The sequence below is a fragment of the Bombina bombina genome, chromosome 9, assembly GCF_027579735.1.
Source record: "Bombina bombina isolate aBomBom1 chromosome 9, aBomBom1.pri, whole genome shotgun sequence".
NCBI classification, from domain to species: Eukaryota; Metazoa; Chordata; class Amphibia; order Anura; family Bombinatoridae; genus Bombina; species Bombina bombina.
This window is the reverse complement of record NC_069507.1, coordinates 70,155,732-70,176,363: the sequence shown is the minus strand read 5'-3', so window position 1 is coordinate 70,176,363 and position 20,632 is coordinate 70,155,732. Positions and strand designations below refer to the sequence as shown.

The 20,632-nt window shown below is 37.7% G+C and overlaps 1 protein-coding gene across 1 annotated transcript in view; it reads left to right on the top strand.

Moving 5' to 3' along the window:
* The first annotated feature begins 2,227 nt into the window (after positions 1–2,227).
* Positions 2,228–20,632, top strand: part of FAS (Fas cell surface death receptor) — a 95,459-nt gene continuing 77,054 nt past the window's right edge. Inside the window, exon 1 of the mRNA XM_053692203.1 lies at positions 2,228–2,515. Coding sequence (XP_053548178.1) covers positions 2,483–2,515 — 33 coding nt within the window. The 5' untranslated portion in view covers positions 2,228–2,482. The remainder of the gene's footprint in view (positions 2,516–20,632) is intronic.

The following is a 20,632-nucleotide window of genomic DNA, read 5'->3' as shown; positions in this document are numbered from 1 at the left end:
TGTGATGAGAGCTGAAAGAATGCTATCTGGAATCCTAAGACTGTTTGCAAAACCCACTGGTCTGAGGTTATGGTGTTCCACATTGAGAAATAGTGTGCAAGTCTGCCCGCTAACTCTATTGGAGAAGCATGATGGAGTGAAGGACTCACCTTGATTAGTGGGGGCTGGAGGTGCTTGAGGATGACCTCTGGCTCGGAAGGGCTGGCCTCTTGCGGGAAACAAGGGTCTAATTTGTGGAGCGTATTGTTGGCGGAAGCACTGTGCGCATGTTGGACTGAGCTCTGTCTAAAGAAGTAAATGTGGAGACAAATCTATTCAGATCTCTTATGAAGGATTCTCCAAAGAGTAATCCTTTGGCTGAGGATCCACCTTCTGTCTTTGCCATATCAGCCAATTTAGGGTCTAATCTGGCAAGAGCTGTCCTACGTCTCTCAGTAGAGAGCGCTACATTAGTGTTGCCCAGAAGGCAGATTGTAGAATTTGGGTAATGGGGCCCATCATATCTAGTAATTTATCTTGGGCCGATGTAAGTGATTTGTCTAAGCCCCTTCTAGGGTCTCTCCCACCCCTGGTGAGGAAAGTCACCATAGTGGAGTCAAATTTAGGGGTGGAAGATTCCCTATCTGGGAGCACGGGACGTGGGCATTCTGCCCTTAATTTATTCCTCGTGGGAAGGAAGAGATTTTCTTAACCATTTTTGTACGAATTGCATTATGTGTGGTGAAGGGGACCATTCAGATGACCGTGGGTGTCTTAGTTGGTCATGGTCAAAAATAGGCTGAACTAAGGGGTCTATAATATTTTGGCCGGGGTAGGTTTCTGTGTCCTCCTGGGGACAGGGAATTTCATGAGGCTTCTCAGGCCATTCTTCCTCTGACTCATGATTAGATAGATACCCGTCTGGGTAGTACGTGGGGATATTTTCAGAGGTATCATTTTCATTGTCTTCCCTTATTATTACCCCAGGGGTAGGGATTATGGCAGGCTTAGTTTTCATAGTAAGGGGGGTTCCCCTTGGTGTTTGGATTTTGAGATATGCTTTTTTGAGGTCTCTGGTTCAGAGGGGTTTTGCGTGGAGGCCGAGGGCTTAAGGGTCTCTTGTATAATGTTTTTGACCATAGATGAAATATCTGGTAAAGCAGAGGATACTGCTTGTGATACAAAGGTATTAACCAGTGATTGTATGTCAACAGGGGTTTGTTCCTCATCATCAGCATTTTGTTATATCTATATATTGTGCTAGAAGCGTTAATCGTTGGTGATATAGCGTAAAAATAAAAATCCAAGATGGCAGCGGTCACATGGTATGACGTTGAATGCAAGCCAGTGTATACAGAAAAAAAAAATCCCCAACCAAGATGGCTGCTGGGGCACCACGAGGCGGTAAAAATTGCACCTGGAGGATGATCTAAGATTGAGTACTTCTTTTCCACTATGCTACCAACGATATTTAGAATATAATTAAGCGATATTTAGATAGTACAATTTAGCGAGTTAAAGGGACACTGAACCCAAAAATTTTCTTTTGTAATTCAGATAGAGTGTGCAATTTTAAGCAACTTTCTAATTTACTCCTATTATCAATTTTTCTTTGTTCTCTTGCTATCTTTATTTGAAAAAGAAGGCATCTAAGCTTTTTTTAGGTTCAGAACTCCGGACAGCACTTTTTTTTATTGGTGGATGAATTTATTCACCAATCAGCAAGGACTACCCAGGTTGTTCACCAAAAATGGGCCGGCATCTAAACTTACATTCTTGCATTTCAAATAAAGATACCAAGAGAATGAAGAAAATTTGATAATAGGAGTAAATTAGAAAGTTGCTTAAAATGTCATGCTCAATCTGAATCACGAAAGAAAATTTTTGGGTACAGTGTCCCTTTAACGATTACTGTTAATTCAAAAACGTGATGACAATATAATAGAAATGATAAATTGATAGAAAGATATAGATAGATAAGAAAAGAATCCACTCTCAATTAATGAGTGGTAAAGAAAAGATAGATAAAGATCTCAAAAGAGCTAAGTTTTTCAAATGCTGTAGAAAATATTCAGAACAAGTTTACATCACCTTGCTGCTGGAGCAGTAAAGAAAGAGGGAGTGGGTGTCCAGAATCGTGTACTGTTATCTGATTGGTTGTCCAGATATACTATGTTTCCTTTATGTTTGTACTTGTATTATTGATGGAGTTTAGAAAGTAAAGGAAAATAGGAGCCTCCTGTCTTGTCATAAAATACGACAGCACAATATATTCGAATTCTACTCACAGCTTGTAATAGTAACTAAGCAACAGGCAGCCAAATATGAAAACAGCTTATACACGTTTTCTTGTCAAGGTTCCTGGAAAAGGCGTTGGCTTAAGGCCCCTCCTCTAAGCACAGCTCCAAAATGAAAGATAGATTTACTATGAAAACTGTTCTGCTGTTTTGCTCTGTGTTTAGACATGTGAGGACTTGTGCTTGTCGGAGCCTCGTACCCTAAAATGAAGCTGAAACCCCTTCTTCTTTTATTTCTGGTAAGGCTTTGTCTAACACATAAGTGTAGGTCACTTGTAGATTAATGTATATGTTGTTTATTGTGTTATCTGTTATGTGTTGTTTACATAAAAGAGTATTGCATGTTTAAAAGCAAAAAAACAACAACTTTATCTCATGTTTGCACACTTTATGCAGATATTTAAGGCTTTATGTAATGAAAACACTGTGACAGACAAAAAAAACAAACCCAAAAACGTTTTCAATTCAAATTAAAATTCTCTCTCATGTCTAACATTAAATGTATAGGATCTATGTTCTGTCTGACACCGTTCATGAGTTTTTGAAATGTGAACTAGTTTATATAACTATTTGTAAATAGTTTTACAGTAAAAGAAAATGCACTGTCATTGAGTTCCCTTGTTAGTTTGTTTCAGTGAAAGGAGCCTATGATGTATACCAGCAGTAATGTCTGAAATATAAATTGTTAAACTAAGCTGATTTTACTGTTAATCTCAGTGAAGAGACTTAAAGGGACAGTCAAGTCCAAAAAAACACTTTCATGATTTAAATAAGGAATGCAATTTTAAACAACTTTCCTATTTACTTTTATCACCAATTTTGCTTTGTTCTCTTGGTATTCTTATTTGAAAGCTAATTCTAGGAGGTTCATAATCTTATTTCTTAGACCTTAAAGACCTCTAATCTGAATGCATTTTGACCACTAGAGGGCATTAGTTCATGTGTTTCATATAGATAACATTGAGCTCATGCACGTGAAGTTACCCTAGAGGGAACACTGATTGGTTAAATGCAAGTCTGTCAAAAGAACTGAGATAAGGGGGCAGTCTGGAGAGGTTTAGATATAAGGTTATTACTGATGTAAAAAGTTTATTAATATAACTGTGTTCGTTATGCAAAACTGGGGAATGGGTAATAAAGGGATTATCTATCATTTTAAACAACAAAATTTTGGTGTTGGCTGTCCCTTTAACTTTAGAATTGCAACATATGTAAACTAATTGAATTATCTAATTGATATTAAAGTTACTGTAGTTTAGGCAATAATAATGCAGTTATTTAAATTTTAAATGTGTGTGTCTATATATATATATATATATATATATATATACAGTATACTCTGTACTGTAATTGCAGGTATACTTCTTAAAACAAATAGGGCCATATTACAAGTAGAGCGCTAAATATCAATTCGCATTGCTGGGAAGTATTGCGCTCATGAGAGCGCGCTTCCATAGGCTCCTATAGAAACCTTGTTCTGATGCCGTCAGAGACAGCATCAGAACCTAAGCGCAGCAAAGGGTGTAAGTAGCTCAGCGATGGGCAGCAGTTAGTAAATTTATATGTATATGCTGATATACATATTTATTCATGTGTTAATATGTGTATATATGTATATCAGCATATACATATATATTTACTGGGAACACACAGTTTCCATAGACCACAATCTAAAGGCACTTTTCAGTGCCTTTTTTTTTCTAACACCCCACCAACATTAACCCCAAAATACTGCCTAGTGCAGTTTTTTTTTATTAAAAAAAAATAAAGATGCTGCTATCTTTATTTTTTAATAAAATACACTAGACAGTATTTGAGGGGCATTCGGGGCAGATTTATCAAATGAAACAGAGATCGGATCTCTGGTTAATTTTATAAGCGCTAATTACTACCGCAAGCTCGCGGTAGTAATAACCAGCCACTTGTAATGGCTAATTAATTATCACGCACCTGCAAATGGGCAAATTTGCCCATTTGTGGACGTGCGATAATTTAGTGCTCCACTTGTAATCTATCCCATAGTGTCTTTATATCAATTTTGTAATAAAAATGTAAAAATTCTGTTGCTCATCCTGATGAAATATGCAGCATGTATTCACTTACCTGCAAGAATTCCTCAGAGCTCCGGTTAACTGTTTTGCGAAACTAAAAAGTGTCACATAACACATCAAAAATACATTACAAAGTACAGTTACACTCATAATCACACTGTCTAATAAAATTATTAATATAAAATATTGCACACAAGTTATAAAGTCAGGCAAAGGGTTGTAACATAGAGATACATACATTTACATTTCTAAAGCTGTATGTGTAAATATATATATATTACACAAATAAACACATAAATACATATTTACAGAATGTTCTATTAATTTCTAAATATACATTCCTAGATATATCTGTATATATCTATACCTATATTTAATCATCGTAGGTATTTATGAATAAATAGAACATATTCTTGTATGTGCAGAACACTGGAATGTGAAATATTCATATTTTCATGTTGGGTTAGCGCATGTTTACGAGCGAGTGGTTTTCCCCCACTTTTTTTGCTCTATTGACTTCTATGGAGGAATACGTGAACGTGATATTCTAAGTTCGGCTTTTTGCAGTTTAGTAAAATTATAACAATGTGCTGTGATCTTCTCTGGCAGCTAATGGGTTAAAAGTAACCTTGACCGTAACAATATCCCTAATAATAAAACCAAACCCTAACCATAACTCATGGTTAACCCTCTAGCTGCCAGAGAGGTCAAAATTCCAGCATAGGTGACATTTTAAAGCAGCAATTTGAGTGCCAACATTAATTCTCTGCCATTTCAAAAGAATACCTTAAACAATAATTTGCAACTTTAACACTTGGAGGGGGGGGGGGTACAGATAAATATAGTTGAATCCTTAAGGGTCACATACATATTTTTAAAACACACAATTATATATTTCCCTATAAATCTCCTGGTACACAGTGCTAGATTAATATTAACCCTTTAAGTGAGAATGGTCGTCATCCTCATACTATATAGTGCTTTTGGAGATCATCCCAGCCCCCCACATCCCTGGTGGCCTAGACCTGTGGCATCACCCGAGGATGTTGGTGATGTCACTAAGCCCAGAAGTCCAAGGAGGTTTCTTTAAAGGATCATAAAACCCCTATTTTTTCTTTTATGATTTAGAAAGAGCATGTAATTTTAAACAACTTTCTAATTTACTTCTATTATCTAATTTGATTCATTCTCTTGATATCCTATGTTGATAAGCATATCTAGATAGGCTCAGTAGCTGCTGATTGGTGGCTGCACACAGATGCCTCATGTTATTGGCTCACCCATGTGCATTGCTATTTCTTCAACAAAGGATACCTAAAGAATGAAGGAAATTAGATAATAGAAGTAAATTGGAATATTGCTTGAAATTGTATTCTCTACCTGAATCATGAAAGAAAATCTGTGGGTTTAGTGTCCCTTTAAGTTCTAGAAATTTCCACCCACAGTTTGAAAACTTATCACCTGCTCTTTCAAATGGTTTGTGTTTTGAGGGTTAAAGTTTAAGCAATTTTTTTTATAAAAAAAATTCAAAATAAAAATATACACTTTTGGTTCTTTATAAATCAAAAAACTTGTTTTGCAAAAAGTGCTTACAAAAACACTGGAAATAATACTATTTAGCCTATAGATCCATTTTATTTCAAACTGAAGCAACTTCTGTGCTTTATCTCCAACCCACATAGAGGAAATAAATAGTCAAAGAATCTCAGGATTTTTTCTAGCGTCATCCAAGCATCTCCCAATGTAAAATAACCCACTCAAGCAGTTTAACAAACAAGCAACACATTTAGTAGTACAAGTGTGAAGTCTAGTATCTCTTGTTTATGTGTGAAAGATGGAAGAAAAGTTACACTACTCAATGCAGTAGAATTACATAATTCTCAAGTACATAATAAAAAAACAATGCAATAACACTTACTTTGAATTTTGAATAATAATTATTTTTTTCTCCCATTTTCTGCCCCCCTGTATTATGTGATAGACATCAGCCAATCACAAACTAGTATAGCGGTATACCTTGTGAGGAATGTGACCTTGTGCACATGCTCAGTACTAGGATCTTGTTCCCCAGAAAGTGTGAATATAAAAAGACTGTGCAAAATTTGAAAAATTTGATAATGGAAGTAAATTAAAAAGTGTCTTATAACTGCATGCTGTATCTGAATAACGAAAGTTTGTTTTGATTTGAGTGTCCCTTTAATATGGGTACATGCCAGACATCAAAAACCTCTCAATTTGCACTTCAATAACCAATAGCTCTTTTAATATCAATAAGTAGAATCAGGATATACTATACCAGAGATGGCCAACTAAGCTATCAAATAAAGGCTTCATAGCAATATTTTAGAAGCCTTTAAAGGACACGAAACCCATATTTTTTCTTTCATGATTTAGAAAGAGCATGCACTTTTAAACAACGTTCCAATTTACTTTTATTATCTTGATATCCTTGAAAAGCATATCTAAATAGGCTCAGTAGCTGCTGATTGGTGGCTGCACATAGATGCCTTGTGTGATTGGCTCACCCATTTACATTGCTATTTTTTCAACAAAGGATATCTAAAGAATACAGATAGATAACAGAAGTTAATTGGAATGTTGTTTAAAATCGAGTTCTCTATCTGAATCATGAAAGAATCATTTTGAGTTTCATGTTTCTTTAAAGGCCACATATAAATGTATCACTATTTAACAAACATGTAATATTCTATCAAAAACCTAGAATTAGGTAAGGGCGATTAGTTTTGCTTTTTTTTCTAAGGACATACAGACTTTGGTATACATTATTAGTTTTGCTTTTTCCCTTGTGGGGCCCCAAAAACCAGTGCAAAGGGCCACATGTAGCCCTGGGTCGCTAGTTGTCCATCCCTGTAATAGACCACATAGAGAAGATGTTGTTTACTAAATGGCAAAAATCTAATGCTATGATTGAGCAGTTGCCAGAAGAAGTTCCCCTTTGTCTTCACATTTCTTATAAATGACGATGAGTAATACCTGCTGCCAGGCACTTACTGTATTTACCCTTTCACAACCATTTAACTTTGTACTTTCATTTTAAGATGACTTACATGATTATATCTTTTTTGATTAAGAAATCACGAAGATGAAAACATTTCTATAATGTACAAGGAAGAGCAGCAACTGTACATGTTGAATAGGTATTTTTGCAGAGGTCAAGTCCTACAAAAAAGGTGTGGGAACTCACCAAGACTTCCACCCAATCACAATTAATATTGTTTTATATACACACACACTTTCACATATTGCGGGGTGATCACACAGCAGGACCGCTGACAGACTTACATTTAGTGTATTGTAGGACGTGTTACTGACCATTATTTGAGGATCTCACTATCCCTCTAACCAGACTGTGCTCCAGCTCCTATCACTACCAGCAGCAGCAGTGTTTACTGAAGCATTCCTATTCTCTGTACAGGAGGAACTTAGTTCTACCTGCAAAAATAGTGCAGGAACTCCGTTCCCATGCGTTCCCACTGGACTTGACCCCTGGGTTTTGCATTAAACATGATAAACTTTTTTTGATTTTCTGTTGAAAAGGATAGGAAATGCATGTTTGTGCACAACTCAGGATTATTTGTATATTAGGCAGGAAGATCCTCCACAAATCTAAAACGGGAATATCTTCTGATAAAGAAAAATGCAATACATGTTAAAATACCATTGTAAATGGACATGAAACATTTTTTTTTCTTTTATAATTCAGATATTCCATACAATTTTAAATAACTTTCCAATTTACTTCTATTATCTAATTTGCTTTTTTTCTCTTTATATTCATTGTTGAAAAGCATACCTAGGTGGGCACTACCGGGAGCTATCTGCTGATTGGTGGCTGCACATAAATGCCTCTTCTCATTGGCTCACCATATGTGTTTAGCTAGCTCCCAGTAGTGCATTATGAACCTTCAACAAAGGATACCAAGAAAATCAAGCAATTTAGATAAAATAAGTAAATTGTTATTAAACAACTTTCCAGTTTACTTTTGTTTTCAGATTTGCTTCATTCACTTTGTATCCTTTGTTGAAGGACCAATCAATGCACTACTGGGAGCAAACTGAACATTGGATGAACCAAAGACGAGGAATATATGTGGAGCCATTAATCAGCTCCTGCACCTTTCAACAAAGGATACAAAAAGCACAAAACAAATTAGATAATAGAAGTACATTGAAAAGGCATTTAGAATTGTATATTCTATCTGAATCATGAAAAATTGTGGTTTTAATTTCCCTTTAAATGCAATGTCCCTATAACTATGCTTTATCTTTCAGTTTGGATGATAAAACAAATATATCAGTGTCTTGTTTGACTCACTATAATCTCTTTATTGTGAGCATAAGGAACACAGCACGTTGCTGATCTGTAACTTCCTGGTTGAGAAATAAAATGTCAATTTTATTACATATAACATAAGAAAGGAACAGTTAAACAAATTTAAAGGGACATTAAAGTAATTTGTATGTTTGTATAATAACTCAACTGAAGTACTCCAGTCCGACATACAAAATAAGTGTTTGAAAAGAATTAAGACTTTCACTTTAGTGATGATTTGCAAAATTTACACAAAACTGCACCTTGTGATAACAAATTACTTAAATAGATAATAGCTCTATCGAGCAGTGGGTTATCATTGCTATATGTATTCATCAATTTAAAAGGATTTTACCTTTTATCTCCTTTTTAACTTCCTGTCACAGCCCTACAAGGGGGCTGGAATCTCTACAGGAAGGCATATCTAGCTTCATGTCATAAATATTCTAGAGTAACTTGAGCTCTATCTGAATTATAAAAGTTTATTTCTTTCCTAAGATATGGTGAGTCCACCGTGTCATCATTTACTGTTGGGAATATCACTCCTGGCCAGCAGGAGGAGGCAAAGAGCACCACAGCAAAGTTGTTAAGTATCACTTCCCTTCCCACAACTCCCAGTCATTCTCTTTGCCTCTGTACATGGAGGAGGTGAAGTTTTGGTGTCTGAAGAAAATTGGATTTCTTTTGCTGCAAGCAAGATTTTAATTAGTTAGAAAGCCAGAGTAGGTTTACTCTGATCTTTCCTTTTCAAGACTGGGTGTAGCCGTACTCCACGTTAGTCTCTTCAGTAGGGCAGTGGTGGCTTTAAAGCAGTTAAGAACTTGTGAGGTGGGCCTCACTGCATTTTCCTAAGATGTTGCTGTCCTTGTATAGAAAGCCAGGGAAGGTTTACTCTGTTCTTTCTTTGTTCCACAGGTCTCTGTAAGGAGCAGCGTCCTTTCATACTGTGTGAGCTGTCCTCCTGCCGGACGGCTGGATAAGCCAGTAAGTGCCTTTTGTCTTCTGGGGCTAGGAGGCTGGCACTAAATAGGTTAAGACTTAAGCCTGCAATTACTTTGGGACTCAAAATCCTTCAGGGGGAAGGTTTTTATGGCAGTGAGCAGGCACTATGACATGTGATATGGAGACTAGGGTCTACTCTCCAGTATTGGACCCTGTATTAATTTATTCAGGGACAGAGAGTCTGCCTTATTCAACCTAAAATCTTAGCAAGATCTCTGTTTATTGAGAGAGGCCTTATGATATGAGATTAGCTCAAGGCTTCCAATATGAGATCTTGAATAGAGTCATTTAGGAGAGTGCGTTCTCATATTAGGCACCATTCCTATGGGGCTAATATGCCATTTTCTTCCGCTATCTATAAAAGCAGAGCGGTACCGTGACTATTTTTATCCCTGACCCATATGTTTATTCCCTTTTGGTGTCAGCAGATGACTCTAGGGATTCTTACATTTTATGTTTTGGCATCTGTTAAAATAAGTTAAGTGCGATTTAGCGCATCTCATCCCCATACAATGTTTGGCCCTGCCTCCTTCTTTTCAGTGAAGAGCAGCGCCATTTTATGGGATTGCTGTGTCGGCAGATGAACACCGCCTCGTTCTCAGGCTTAGAGCGGAGCTGCATTTTTTTTCTGCTGTGTGGTGTTATTTACAAGATACTTTGTTAGCCTAGTGGTAGGAACTTCTAAAGAGCTATATATTTTGAGATGCCGATTTAAGTAGGAGTGTATTACATAATCTTCTTCCTGCTATATAATAAAAAGTACGTTAGTAATGTTTTTTGGAAATGTTCAATTGCAGGTTCAATATATGTTTCCTCCAAATCCACGCTTCTGACATTTCCTTTCAAGGATGAAACCTTGTTTGGACTTGGTCTGGCATAATTTTCCTCTGGCTTTACGAAAAAAAGAAAGAAAAGGTTTTTCTGCCACTCGTCAAGAGAGTAAGACTAAAGGGAGGTTTTCCTTTTCCTCTTTCTGCAAGGTCAGTTATGTCTTTTGGAATCTCTAATTTAGGCTAATCTAAGATTTCCTCCAAGGATTTCTCCTTCTAGAGTATCTGCAATCCAGGTATGGTGAGAGGCTTTCCTTGAACTGGGTTCAGGACCTTCCTCTCTGGGAGTGATAGTACCAGTCCCAGTCATGGAACAGGATTTAGGTATTTACCTCAAGTTTCTCAGGTTCTGACCTTGAAAGTAGTATCCATTCTCCTTTGGTTCAACAGGGCCTGTTTATAACGAACATAGACCGGAAGGATGTGTATTTTTTTGTTCCCATGATTCGGGATCTTCTCAAGTTTCCGAGTTTCGTCATCCTAGAAAGACTTATTGGTCTTGGGGTATTGTGAGGGTGCTTTTATGGACAATATATGGTTCAGGTGTCATCCTCCCTTCGAGCAAACTCTCTTTCAAGAGATCTTGTCCAATCTATTTTCCCATGGATGGGAAATGAATCTGCAGAAGAGTTCCCTTGTTCCTTCTAAAAGGGTGATTTATTTGAGGACCTTAATAGATCTCTATCTACTCTGATTGAACATTGAACCCCTAGACCTGTTGTGTATTTGTTGTTTATTGGATAAATCCTTATATCCTTCTGTTTGCCATACATAATATATAATAGAATTTTACCAATAGTGATGTTCTAACCATTTTTTATAATTGAACTAATAAAAGTTATATTTTAATTTGTATCAGTCCTCCGAGCTTACTCTCCAATAATTATTTTTTCTGGGCTCTTATCCTAAGTGTGCCACACAATACCTCTGTCTGTCTCTCTCCTCACTCTTTTTTTTTTTTTGGCCCTCTAGTAAGTCTGGTGAGGATGAGTTGCCGGTAGTTTCTGAGGATGAAATCTCTAGAGGTTTTCTAACAGAGGTCAGATAATCAAGGATTTATTCATTTTCCTCTCTCTGCAGTCTACTGTCCGGCCAACAGCAAGCTCTAGTGGTCCAGTTTAGCCATCTTGCAACCAGAAGGTTGGGAGTTTGTATCTAACTGCAGCTGATTTTACCTTCACTTTTCAGTGACTAAATGTATGGAGTGAATTGATCTGATGGTTACCATTGACATGCTATTTTCCATAAAATGGATAACATCCGGATCTGTCTCAGTGGTTTTTCAGGAGTATCTGTCTCAGGGTGGGTGCTTCTGGAGACATTCCTGGGTGATGTGACCATGAACTCCAACCTGCTGAGCTGAGAAGCAGTCTGGGACTTGTTTAAGGCACAGGGTTTATGGTCTCGGAAATGTCTGCTCTCCTCTTTAACATCTTGGAGTTGAGAGTGATTTCCAATGCTCTGATGGCTTGGCTTCAGTCGTCCTTAGCTTGGTTCCAGTAGCACAATATCACCTCAGTGGTTTATATCAACCACCATGGAGGAACTTGGAGTTCCTTAGCCATGTAAGAGATTACTTGGATTTTTCAGTTGGCGGAAGCTCACATTTGCTGTCTGTCATCCACTTTCCAGGGGTGGACAATTGGGAATCGGACTTCTGAACAGACAGATATTTCATCCCGGGGAGTGGGCTCTCCATCCGGAGGCGTTTTCTAGGTAAACCCTCAAATGAGGGATTCTGGAGTGGACTTCTGAGGGCATTTCGACAGAACGCCAAGCTTCCAAGGTCATGGTCAAGTGATCCGCAGACCGCCCTGATTGATGTTCTGGTGGATTTCTTGGGATTTCAGTCTTGCATACCTATTTCCTCTGTTTGCTCTACTTCCACGAATCACTACTTGTATCAAACAGGAGAGAGCATCAGTGATTCTAATAGCCCCTGCCTGGCCTTGCAGGATCTGGTATGCAGACCTAGTGGAGATGTTGTCTCTCCTACCTTGGAGACTGCCTCTGAGGAAGGACCTTCTTATTCAGGGTACCTTCCTTTTCCTGATTCGGTCATTGAGACCATGATTCAGGCTCTCATGCAAGTTACTAGAAAGATATGGCGTCAATATCTTATTGGTGTGAATCCAAGGGTTACTCTTGGAATAGAGTCAGGATTCCTAGGATTTTGTCTTTTTCCAGGAAGGTCTGGATAAGGGTTTGTCAGTCAGTACCCTGAAGGGTCATAGTTCTGCATTATCTATTTTGCTACATAAGCATCTGGCGGATGTGCCAGATGTGCAATCTTTTTGTCAGGTCCTGGTCAGAATCAGGCCTGTGTTTAAGTCTGTTGCTCCTCCTTGGAGCCTTAACCTTGTTCTTAATGTTTTGCAGCTGGCTCCATTTGAGCCATTGCATTCCATAGATATTATCTTGGAAGTTTTTGTTTTATTATTGCTATCTCTTCTGCTCGGAGAGTGTCGGAACTCTAAGCTTGCTGTGTGATTCACCTTATCTTATCTTTCATGCAGTTGAGGCGGTTCTTCGTACTAAGTTAGGTTTCCTTCCTAAAGTGGTTTCAGATAGAAATATTAATCAGAAAATTGTTGTTCCTTCTCTATGTCCTAGTCCTTCTTCTCACGAAGAAGGTTTGTTGCACTACTTGGATGTCATGTCATGTTTTTAAATTTTATTTACAGGTGACTATGGATTTTCGCCAGTCTTCTGCCCTGTTTGTTTCTCTGGGAATCGTAAAGGTCAAAAAGCTTCTGCTACTTCTTTTTCTCTCTGCTTGAGAAGTATAATTTGTTTTTGCTTTTGAGACTGCTCGTCAGCAGCCTCCTGAGAGAGTTACGGCTCATTCCACGAGAGCTGTCTCCTCTTCTTGGGTTTTCAAAAATGAAGCTTCTGTGGAACTGATTTGCAAGGCTGCAACTTGGTCCTGTTTGCATACTTTTTCCAAATTTGGTACTTTTGCCTCAGCTGAGGCTTCTTTTGGGAGAAAGATTCCTCATGCGGTGGTGCTTTCCATTTAGGTCTACCTGTCTAGTCCCTCCCTAGTCATCTGTGTTCTCTAGCTTGGGTATTGGTTTCCAACATTAAATTATGACACCGTGGACTCACCATATCTTAAGAAAGAAAACAATATGTATGCTTGATATATTTTTTTCTTTCCGATATGGTGAGTTCACAGTCCCGTCCTTATTTTAAGACAATTATTTTTTGACTAAAACTCAGGCACCTATGCACCTTGTATTACTCCTTTTTTCTCCATTTCCTTTTGGTTGAATGACTGGGAGTTATGGGAAGGTATGTGATACCTAACACCTTTGTTGTTGTGCTCTTTGCCTCTTCCTGCTGGCCAAGAGTGATGTTCCCAACAGTAAATGATGACACAGTGGACTCACCATATCCGGAAAGAAAGAAATTTATTCGGTAAGCATACATTTTGTTTTTGACTTTAAATAGAAAAATAATGCAGGTTTGTGTTTCATAAGGAATAGCTTGTAAGACTTTCACATTAAAACAAACGAAAAACAGCTGCTTCCTTTAATTCTTGATAATTTCCTCTTTGTGTCTAATGTTATACAATACTTCCTGTGGTTGCCTAAATAACAAGTAAATATGTTTATTAATTATATTGAACTTATTTAAAAATATATATTTTTTGTTTTAAATAGTTGCAGGATTTTTCTTATGACTATTTTTGTTTGTTTTTTTACATTTTCCATACTGACCCAACCTTTTCAGAATTGGGGTTGTATTATAATATTTCATGTTGGGTTTAGCACTCTTGAATATACACAGTTAGGTTAGCTCGGGAGTATGGGAGTTTTTTTTTAATTTATTGCTCCCCATTGACTTCTATAGGAGAAAAAAAGTGCAAACTTTTTACTTTCACCTTGTAATATGAGCACAACCCGACGCGCTCAAAAAGCCTCTGCCTATGGGAGTTAACGAGCAAGCAGGGGCGCTAGTTTGCACTCGTAATCTAGCCCTAAATAGGTCCTGGGAGAACAATGTCTAGTTAAACACTGACAAATGGTTTGAACTGTTTATTAGTGCATTTTGTCTGTTTCCAATACCCAGAAAAAATGCCACAATTGTCTGTTGTTGCTAAATGGATGAACACACATTTGAAGCCATTTAATTGGTGTTAGGAAAGCAATCCATGGGAATAAATAAATTGGTATACCTTTCCCTCATTTAGAGATGATATCTTAGTATCAAATGATCATATAGTTGTTTTTAAAGCCAGTAGCGTGTAAGGACCGCCCTTTGTTTGCTGACATTGGGGCATATTTAACAATGTGCGAAGTAGCGTATCATGTCCTCTGCACACCGATAAATGCCGACAGTATACGCTGTCTGCATTAATCATTGCACCAGCAGTTCTTGTGAACTGCTGTTTCAATGCTGCCCCCTGCAGATTCACAGCCAATCGGCCGCTAGCAGGGGGTGTCAATCAACCCGATCGTATTCAATCGGTTGATTTCTGTCCGCCGTATCAGAGCAGGCGGACAAGTTATTGAGCAGCGGTCTTTAGACAAGGGTCAATACGGAGCTTGATAAATATGCCCTATTGTCTAATAAATTATCTGCTTAAATGTGTATGTGTTGATAATCACTGTGTTTCGGTTATCACACAGGAGAAAAACTGCAATTTGATCTCTGACTCACAAGGTACCTGCTACCTGTCAGGATTTTTAGGATCATAACTGGGTTAAATGCTCTAACAGAGATGTAGTACAACATTTCAGATATTGTTTTTTATTGCTTTTTTTTTTACACTATATGAAAGCTTAAAGGGACATAAAAGGGACATAAAATTCAATTTTTATTCATGATTCAGACAGGGCATGCAATTTTAAACAACTTTCTAATTTACTATTATCAAATTAGCTTCATTCTCTTGGTATAATTTGCTGAAGGATCAGTAATGCATACTGAGAGCTAGCTGAACATATTTAGGGCCCAATGATCTAAAACTCGCCACCACGGAGAGAAAATCACAGAAAACCTTTGGGATTTTTAAGACTATGGGGCCGATTTATTAAAGGCCGAATGGCCCTGAATGCCCCTGTTTCGGCATGCGCCTTCAGGCTTACCAGAAACAGGAGTTAAGAAGCAGCGGTTTTAAGACCGATGCTCCTTAACTCATACGCCGCCTCTGAGGCTGCGGACATTAATCCGCCTGATCTCCTACGATTCTTAGAAAATCTCACCTGAGCAGAGAGCTATAAATCATTGGGAACCTATTGAGCCAGTCACAAGAGACAAATGTGAGTACTCACCAATCACTAGCGAGCCCTCAGTAGTGTAGGATATGTATATATTCTTTTTCAACAACGGATGCCAAGAGAACAAAGTACATTTTAAAAAAGTGAATTTATAGGTGTCTCAAAATTACATGCTCTGTCTGATTTATGCAAGGTTATTATTAACTTTCCGATCGATTTTAATTTAGATTTATACACAGCGCATACACATGGTTTTCAGTTAAAGTGATGGTAAACTTTATCTAATCAAATGCCATACATGTAATCTTTGCCTTTAAAAAAGTATGTGTCTATATGTTTTTTTTTAATCTATCCATGAAAAGGGTTAAATCAGTGTCTATGGTAATGCTTCTATTACAATGTTATGCTTACCCACTGGGATGAACTCTTTATTTTATGACAATTCCAATGAACATCCAATCAGTGTGGGTGTCATATGACACTTGAAGTCCATACCTTTGAAAGCCCTTAGAGAGTGGGTAGAAATGCTCTCTATGTCACAGCCCAGCCAAAAGAGGAAATGAAGTGGGGGGGGGGGGGGGGGGAGAAGAAGATACCAAGAATGAATATAAATCTTTTATATATATATATACTTTTTAAAGAAAATAATTATGCAGTTTTGCTTGTACACTAAAATATTTTTCATTGTAACATTCTTAAAGACTGAAATTTATCATCACTTTAAAGTATTAATAGAAGTTTTAATTACCCCCTTTTTAGCTCAAATATACATTCCTTGCTAAATTTTCATTGGAGAGTATAAATAGCCTTAAAATTACCAAATTTACCAAATCTAATTATATACTTAAAGAAGTGTAAAACATTTTTAAGGCAATATTGATAAATAAATGTAAAGTCGCAAACCCACTTTTATAATTCAATTTTTCAATTATCAGATTTTTTTGGGGCAGATGAATTTTTTATATTTTTGTTTTTTTAAATATATCGACGAAAGGTATGTGGACATCTAACCATCACACCTATATGAGCTTGGCATTTGGCATTTTGTTGTCAGGCTTATGTACAGCTGCCCAGCCATGGAAACCCATTTCACAAAGCTTCCAAAGCACAATTCTTGAAATGTATGCACCTGTTAGCAAAGGATGTGGCTGAACTAATTAGAAGGGTTGTGTCCACATACTTTTGGCCATATATTGTATGCACACCAGTGTCACATTAGTATATTCAGAAAAAGGCAGTTCAAATAATGTCTGACACAATGTCATAGTGACAGATGTTTATTTAAAGGGACACTCAAGTCAAAATAAACTTTTATGATTCAGATAGAGAAACAGTTTTAAGACACTTTCCAATTTTCTTCCATTATCAAATTTTGCACAGTTTTTTTATACTCACACTTTCTGGGAACAAGATCCTACTGAGCATGTGCACAAGCTCACAGGGTTTACGTATACTAGTCTGTAATTGGCTGATGTCTGTCACATGATACAGGGGGCCGGAAAATGGGAGAAAAAATTAATTTATCCAAAAAAAAATCTACTACTTATTTGAAATTCAGAGTGCGTTAAATAATTGTCTTTTTATTATGCACTTGTTATTTATGCAACTCTACTGCATATAGTGGTTCTTTAACCCCTTAACGACCAAGGACGTACGCCATACGTCCTCAAAAAAAAATACAGTTAATGACCGAGGACGTATGGCGTACGTCTTTGGTCTTGGAAAGCGGTGGAAGCGATCCTGGTCGCTTGCAACCGCTTTCCGGTTATTGCAGTGATGCCTTGATATCGAGGCATCCTGCAATAACCCCCCTTGGCCATCCGATGCAGAGAGAGACACTCTGTGGCCCTCTCTGCACCGGACATCGATGGCCGGTATCGTTGGTGAGTGGGAGCTTACGTGGGAGGTGGGTGGGCGGCCATCGATGGGCCATATGACGCTGAGGGGGGCGGGATCGTGGGCGGGATCACCGAGGTGTGCACGGGCGCGCGCGTGCATGGGGGGCGGGCGCGTGCATGGGGTGGATGCGGGTGGGAACGGCTACACTACAGAAAACAATTGAAAATAAAAGGTGGGTAAAATAAATTTTTTGAAAAATCGAAGTGATCTGGGAGGTGGAGGGGGTTTGTTCTTTTGGGGGGGGAAGCTACACTACAGAAAAAAAAAGAAAAAATAATAAAAAAGCAATTTTTTTTGCAGAAACTGGGTACTGGCAGACAGCTGCCAGTACACAAGATGGCTCCCAGTAAGGTAGAGGGGGAGGGTTAGAGAGCTGTTTGGGGGGGATCAGGGAGGTTGGGGGCTAAGGGGGGAATCCTACACATCAGCATATGTAAATATGCTAACAAAATATATATATATATTTTAAAAATACCTTTTATTTTAGTACTGGCAGACTTTCTTCCAGTACTTAAGATGGCGGGGACAATTGTGGGGTGGGGGAGGGAAGAGCACTGTTTGGGAGGGATCAGGGGGTCTGATGTGTCAGGTGGGAGGCTGATCTCTACACTAAAGCTAAAATTAGCCCAGCAAGCTCCCTACAAGCTACCTAATTAACCCCTTCACTGCTAGACATAATACACGTGTGATGCGCAGCGGCATTTCGTGGCCTTCTAATTACCAAAATGCAACGCCAAAGCCATATATGTCTGCTATTTCTGAACAAAGGGGATCCCAGAGAAGCATTTACAACCATTTGTGCCATAATTGCACAAGCTGTTTGTAAATAATTTCAGTGAGAAAACTAAAGTTTGTGAAAAAGTGAACGATTTTTTTTTATTTGATCGCATTTGGCGGGGAAATGGTGGCATGAAATATTCCAAAATGGGCCTAGATCAATACTTTGGGTTGTCTACTACACTACACTAAAGCTAAACTTAACCCTACAAGCTCCCTTCAAGCTCCCTAATTAACCCCTTCACTGCTGGGCATAATACACATGTTGTGCGCAGTGGCATTTAGCGGCCTTCTAATTACCAAAAAGCAATGCCAAAGCCATATATGTCTGCTATTTATGAACAAAGGGGATCCCAGAGAAGCTTTTACAATCATTTGTGCCATAATTGCACAATCTGTTTGTAAATAATTTCAGTGAGAAACCTAAAATTGTGAAAAATTTAACAATTTCTTTTTATTTGATCGCATTTGGCGGTGAAATGGTGGCATGGAATATACCAATATGGGCCTAGATCAATTCTTGGGGTTGTCTACTACACTAAACTAAAGCTAAAATTAACCCTAGAAGCTCCCTACATGCTCCCTAATTAACCCCTCCACTGCTGGGCATAATACACGTGTGGTGCGCAGTGGCATTTAGCGGCCTAATTGCCAAAAAAAAATGCCAAAGCCATATATGTCTGCTATTTATGAACAAAGGGAATCCCAGAGAAGCATTTACAACCATTTGTGTCACAATTGCACAAGTTGTTTGCAAATAATTTCAGTGAGAAACCTAAAGTTTGTGAAAAAAAATTGTGAAAAAGTGAACAATTTCTTTTATTTGATCTCATTTGGCGGTGAAATGGTGGCATGAAATATACCAAAATGGGCCGAGATCAATAATTTGGGATGTCTTCTAAAAAAAAATATATACATGTCAATGGATATTCAGGGATTCCTGAAAGATATCAGTGTCCCAATGTAACTAGCGCTAATTTTGAAAAAAAGTGGTTTGGAAATAGCAAAGTGCTACTTGTATTTATGGCCCTATAACTTGCAAAACAAAACAAAGAACATGTAAACATTGGGTATTTCTAAAATCAGGACAAAATTTAGAAACTATTTAGCATGGGTGTTTTTTGGTGGTTGTAGATGTGTAACAGATTTTGGGGGTCAAAGTTAGAAAAAGTGTGTTTTTTCCATTTTTTCCTCATATTTTATCATTTTTTCTATAGTAAATTATAAGATATGATGAAAATAATGGTATCTTTTGAAGGTCCATTTCATGGCGAGAAAAACGGTATATAATATGTTTGGGTACAGTAAATGAGTAAGAGGAAAATTACAGCTAAACACAAACACCGCAGAAATGTAAAAATAGCCTTGGTCCCAAACGGTCAGAAAAACATAATTTATGTAAGAACTTACCTGATAAATTCATTTCTTTCATATTAGCAAGAGTCCATGAGCTAGTGACGTATGGGATATACATTCCTACCAGGAGGGGCAAAGTTTCCCAAACCTCAAAATGCCTATAAATACACCCCTCACCACACCCACAAATCAGTTTAACGAATAGCCAAGAAGTGGGGTGATAAGAAAAAAGTGCGAAAGCATAAAAAACAAGGAATTTTTAATAATTGTGCTTTATACAAAAAAATCATAACCACCACAAAAAAGAGTGGGCCTCATGGACTCTTGCTAATATGAAAGAAATGAATTTATCAGGTAAGTTCTTACATAAATTATGTTTTCTTTCATGTAATTAGCAAGAGTCCATGAGCTAGTGACGTATGGGATAATGACTACCCAAGATGTGGATCTTCCACGCAAGAGTCACTAGAGAGGGAGGGATAAAATAAAGACAGCCAATTCCGCTGAAAAATAATCCACACCCAAAATAAAGTTTAAATCTTATAATGAAGAAAACTGAAATTATAAGCAGAAGAATCAAACTGAAACAGCTGCCTGAAGTATTTTTCTACCAAAAACTGCTTCAGAAGAAGAATACACATCAAAATGGTAGAATTTAGTAAAAGTATGCAAAGAAGACCAAGTTGCTGCTTTGCAAATCTGATCAATCGAAGCTTCATTCCTAAACGCCCAGGAAGTAGAAACTGACCTAGTAGAATGAGCTGTAATCCTTTGAGGCGGAGATTTACCCGACTCGACATAAGCATGATGAATTAAAGATTTCAATCAAGATGCCAAAGAAATGGCAGAGGCCTTCTGACCTTTCCTGGAACCGGAAAAGATA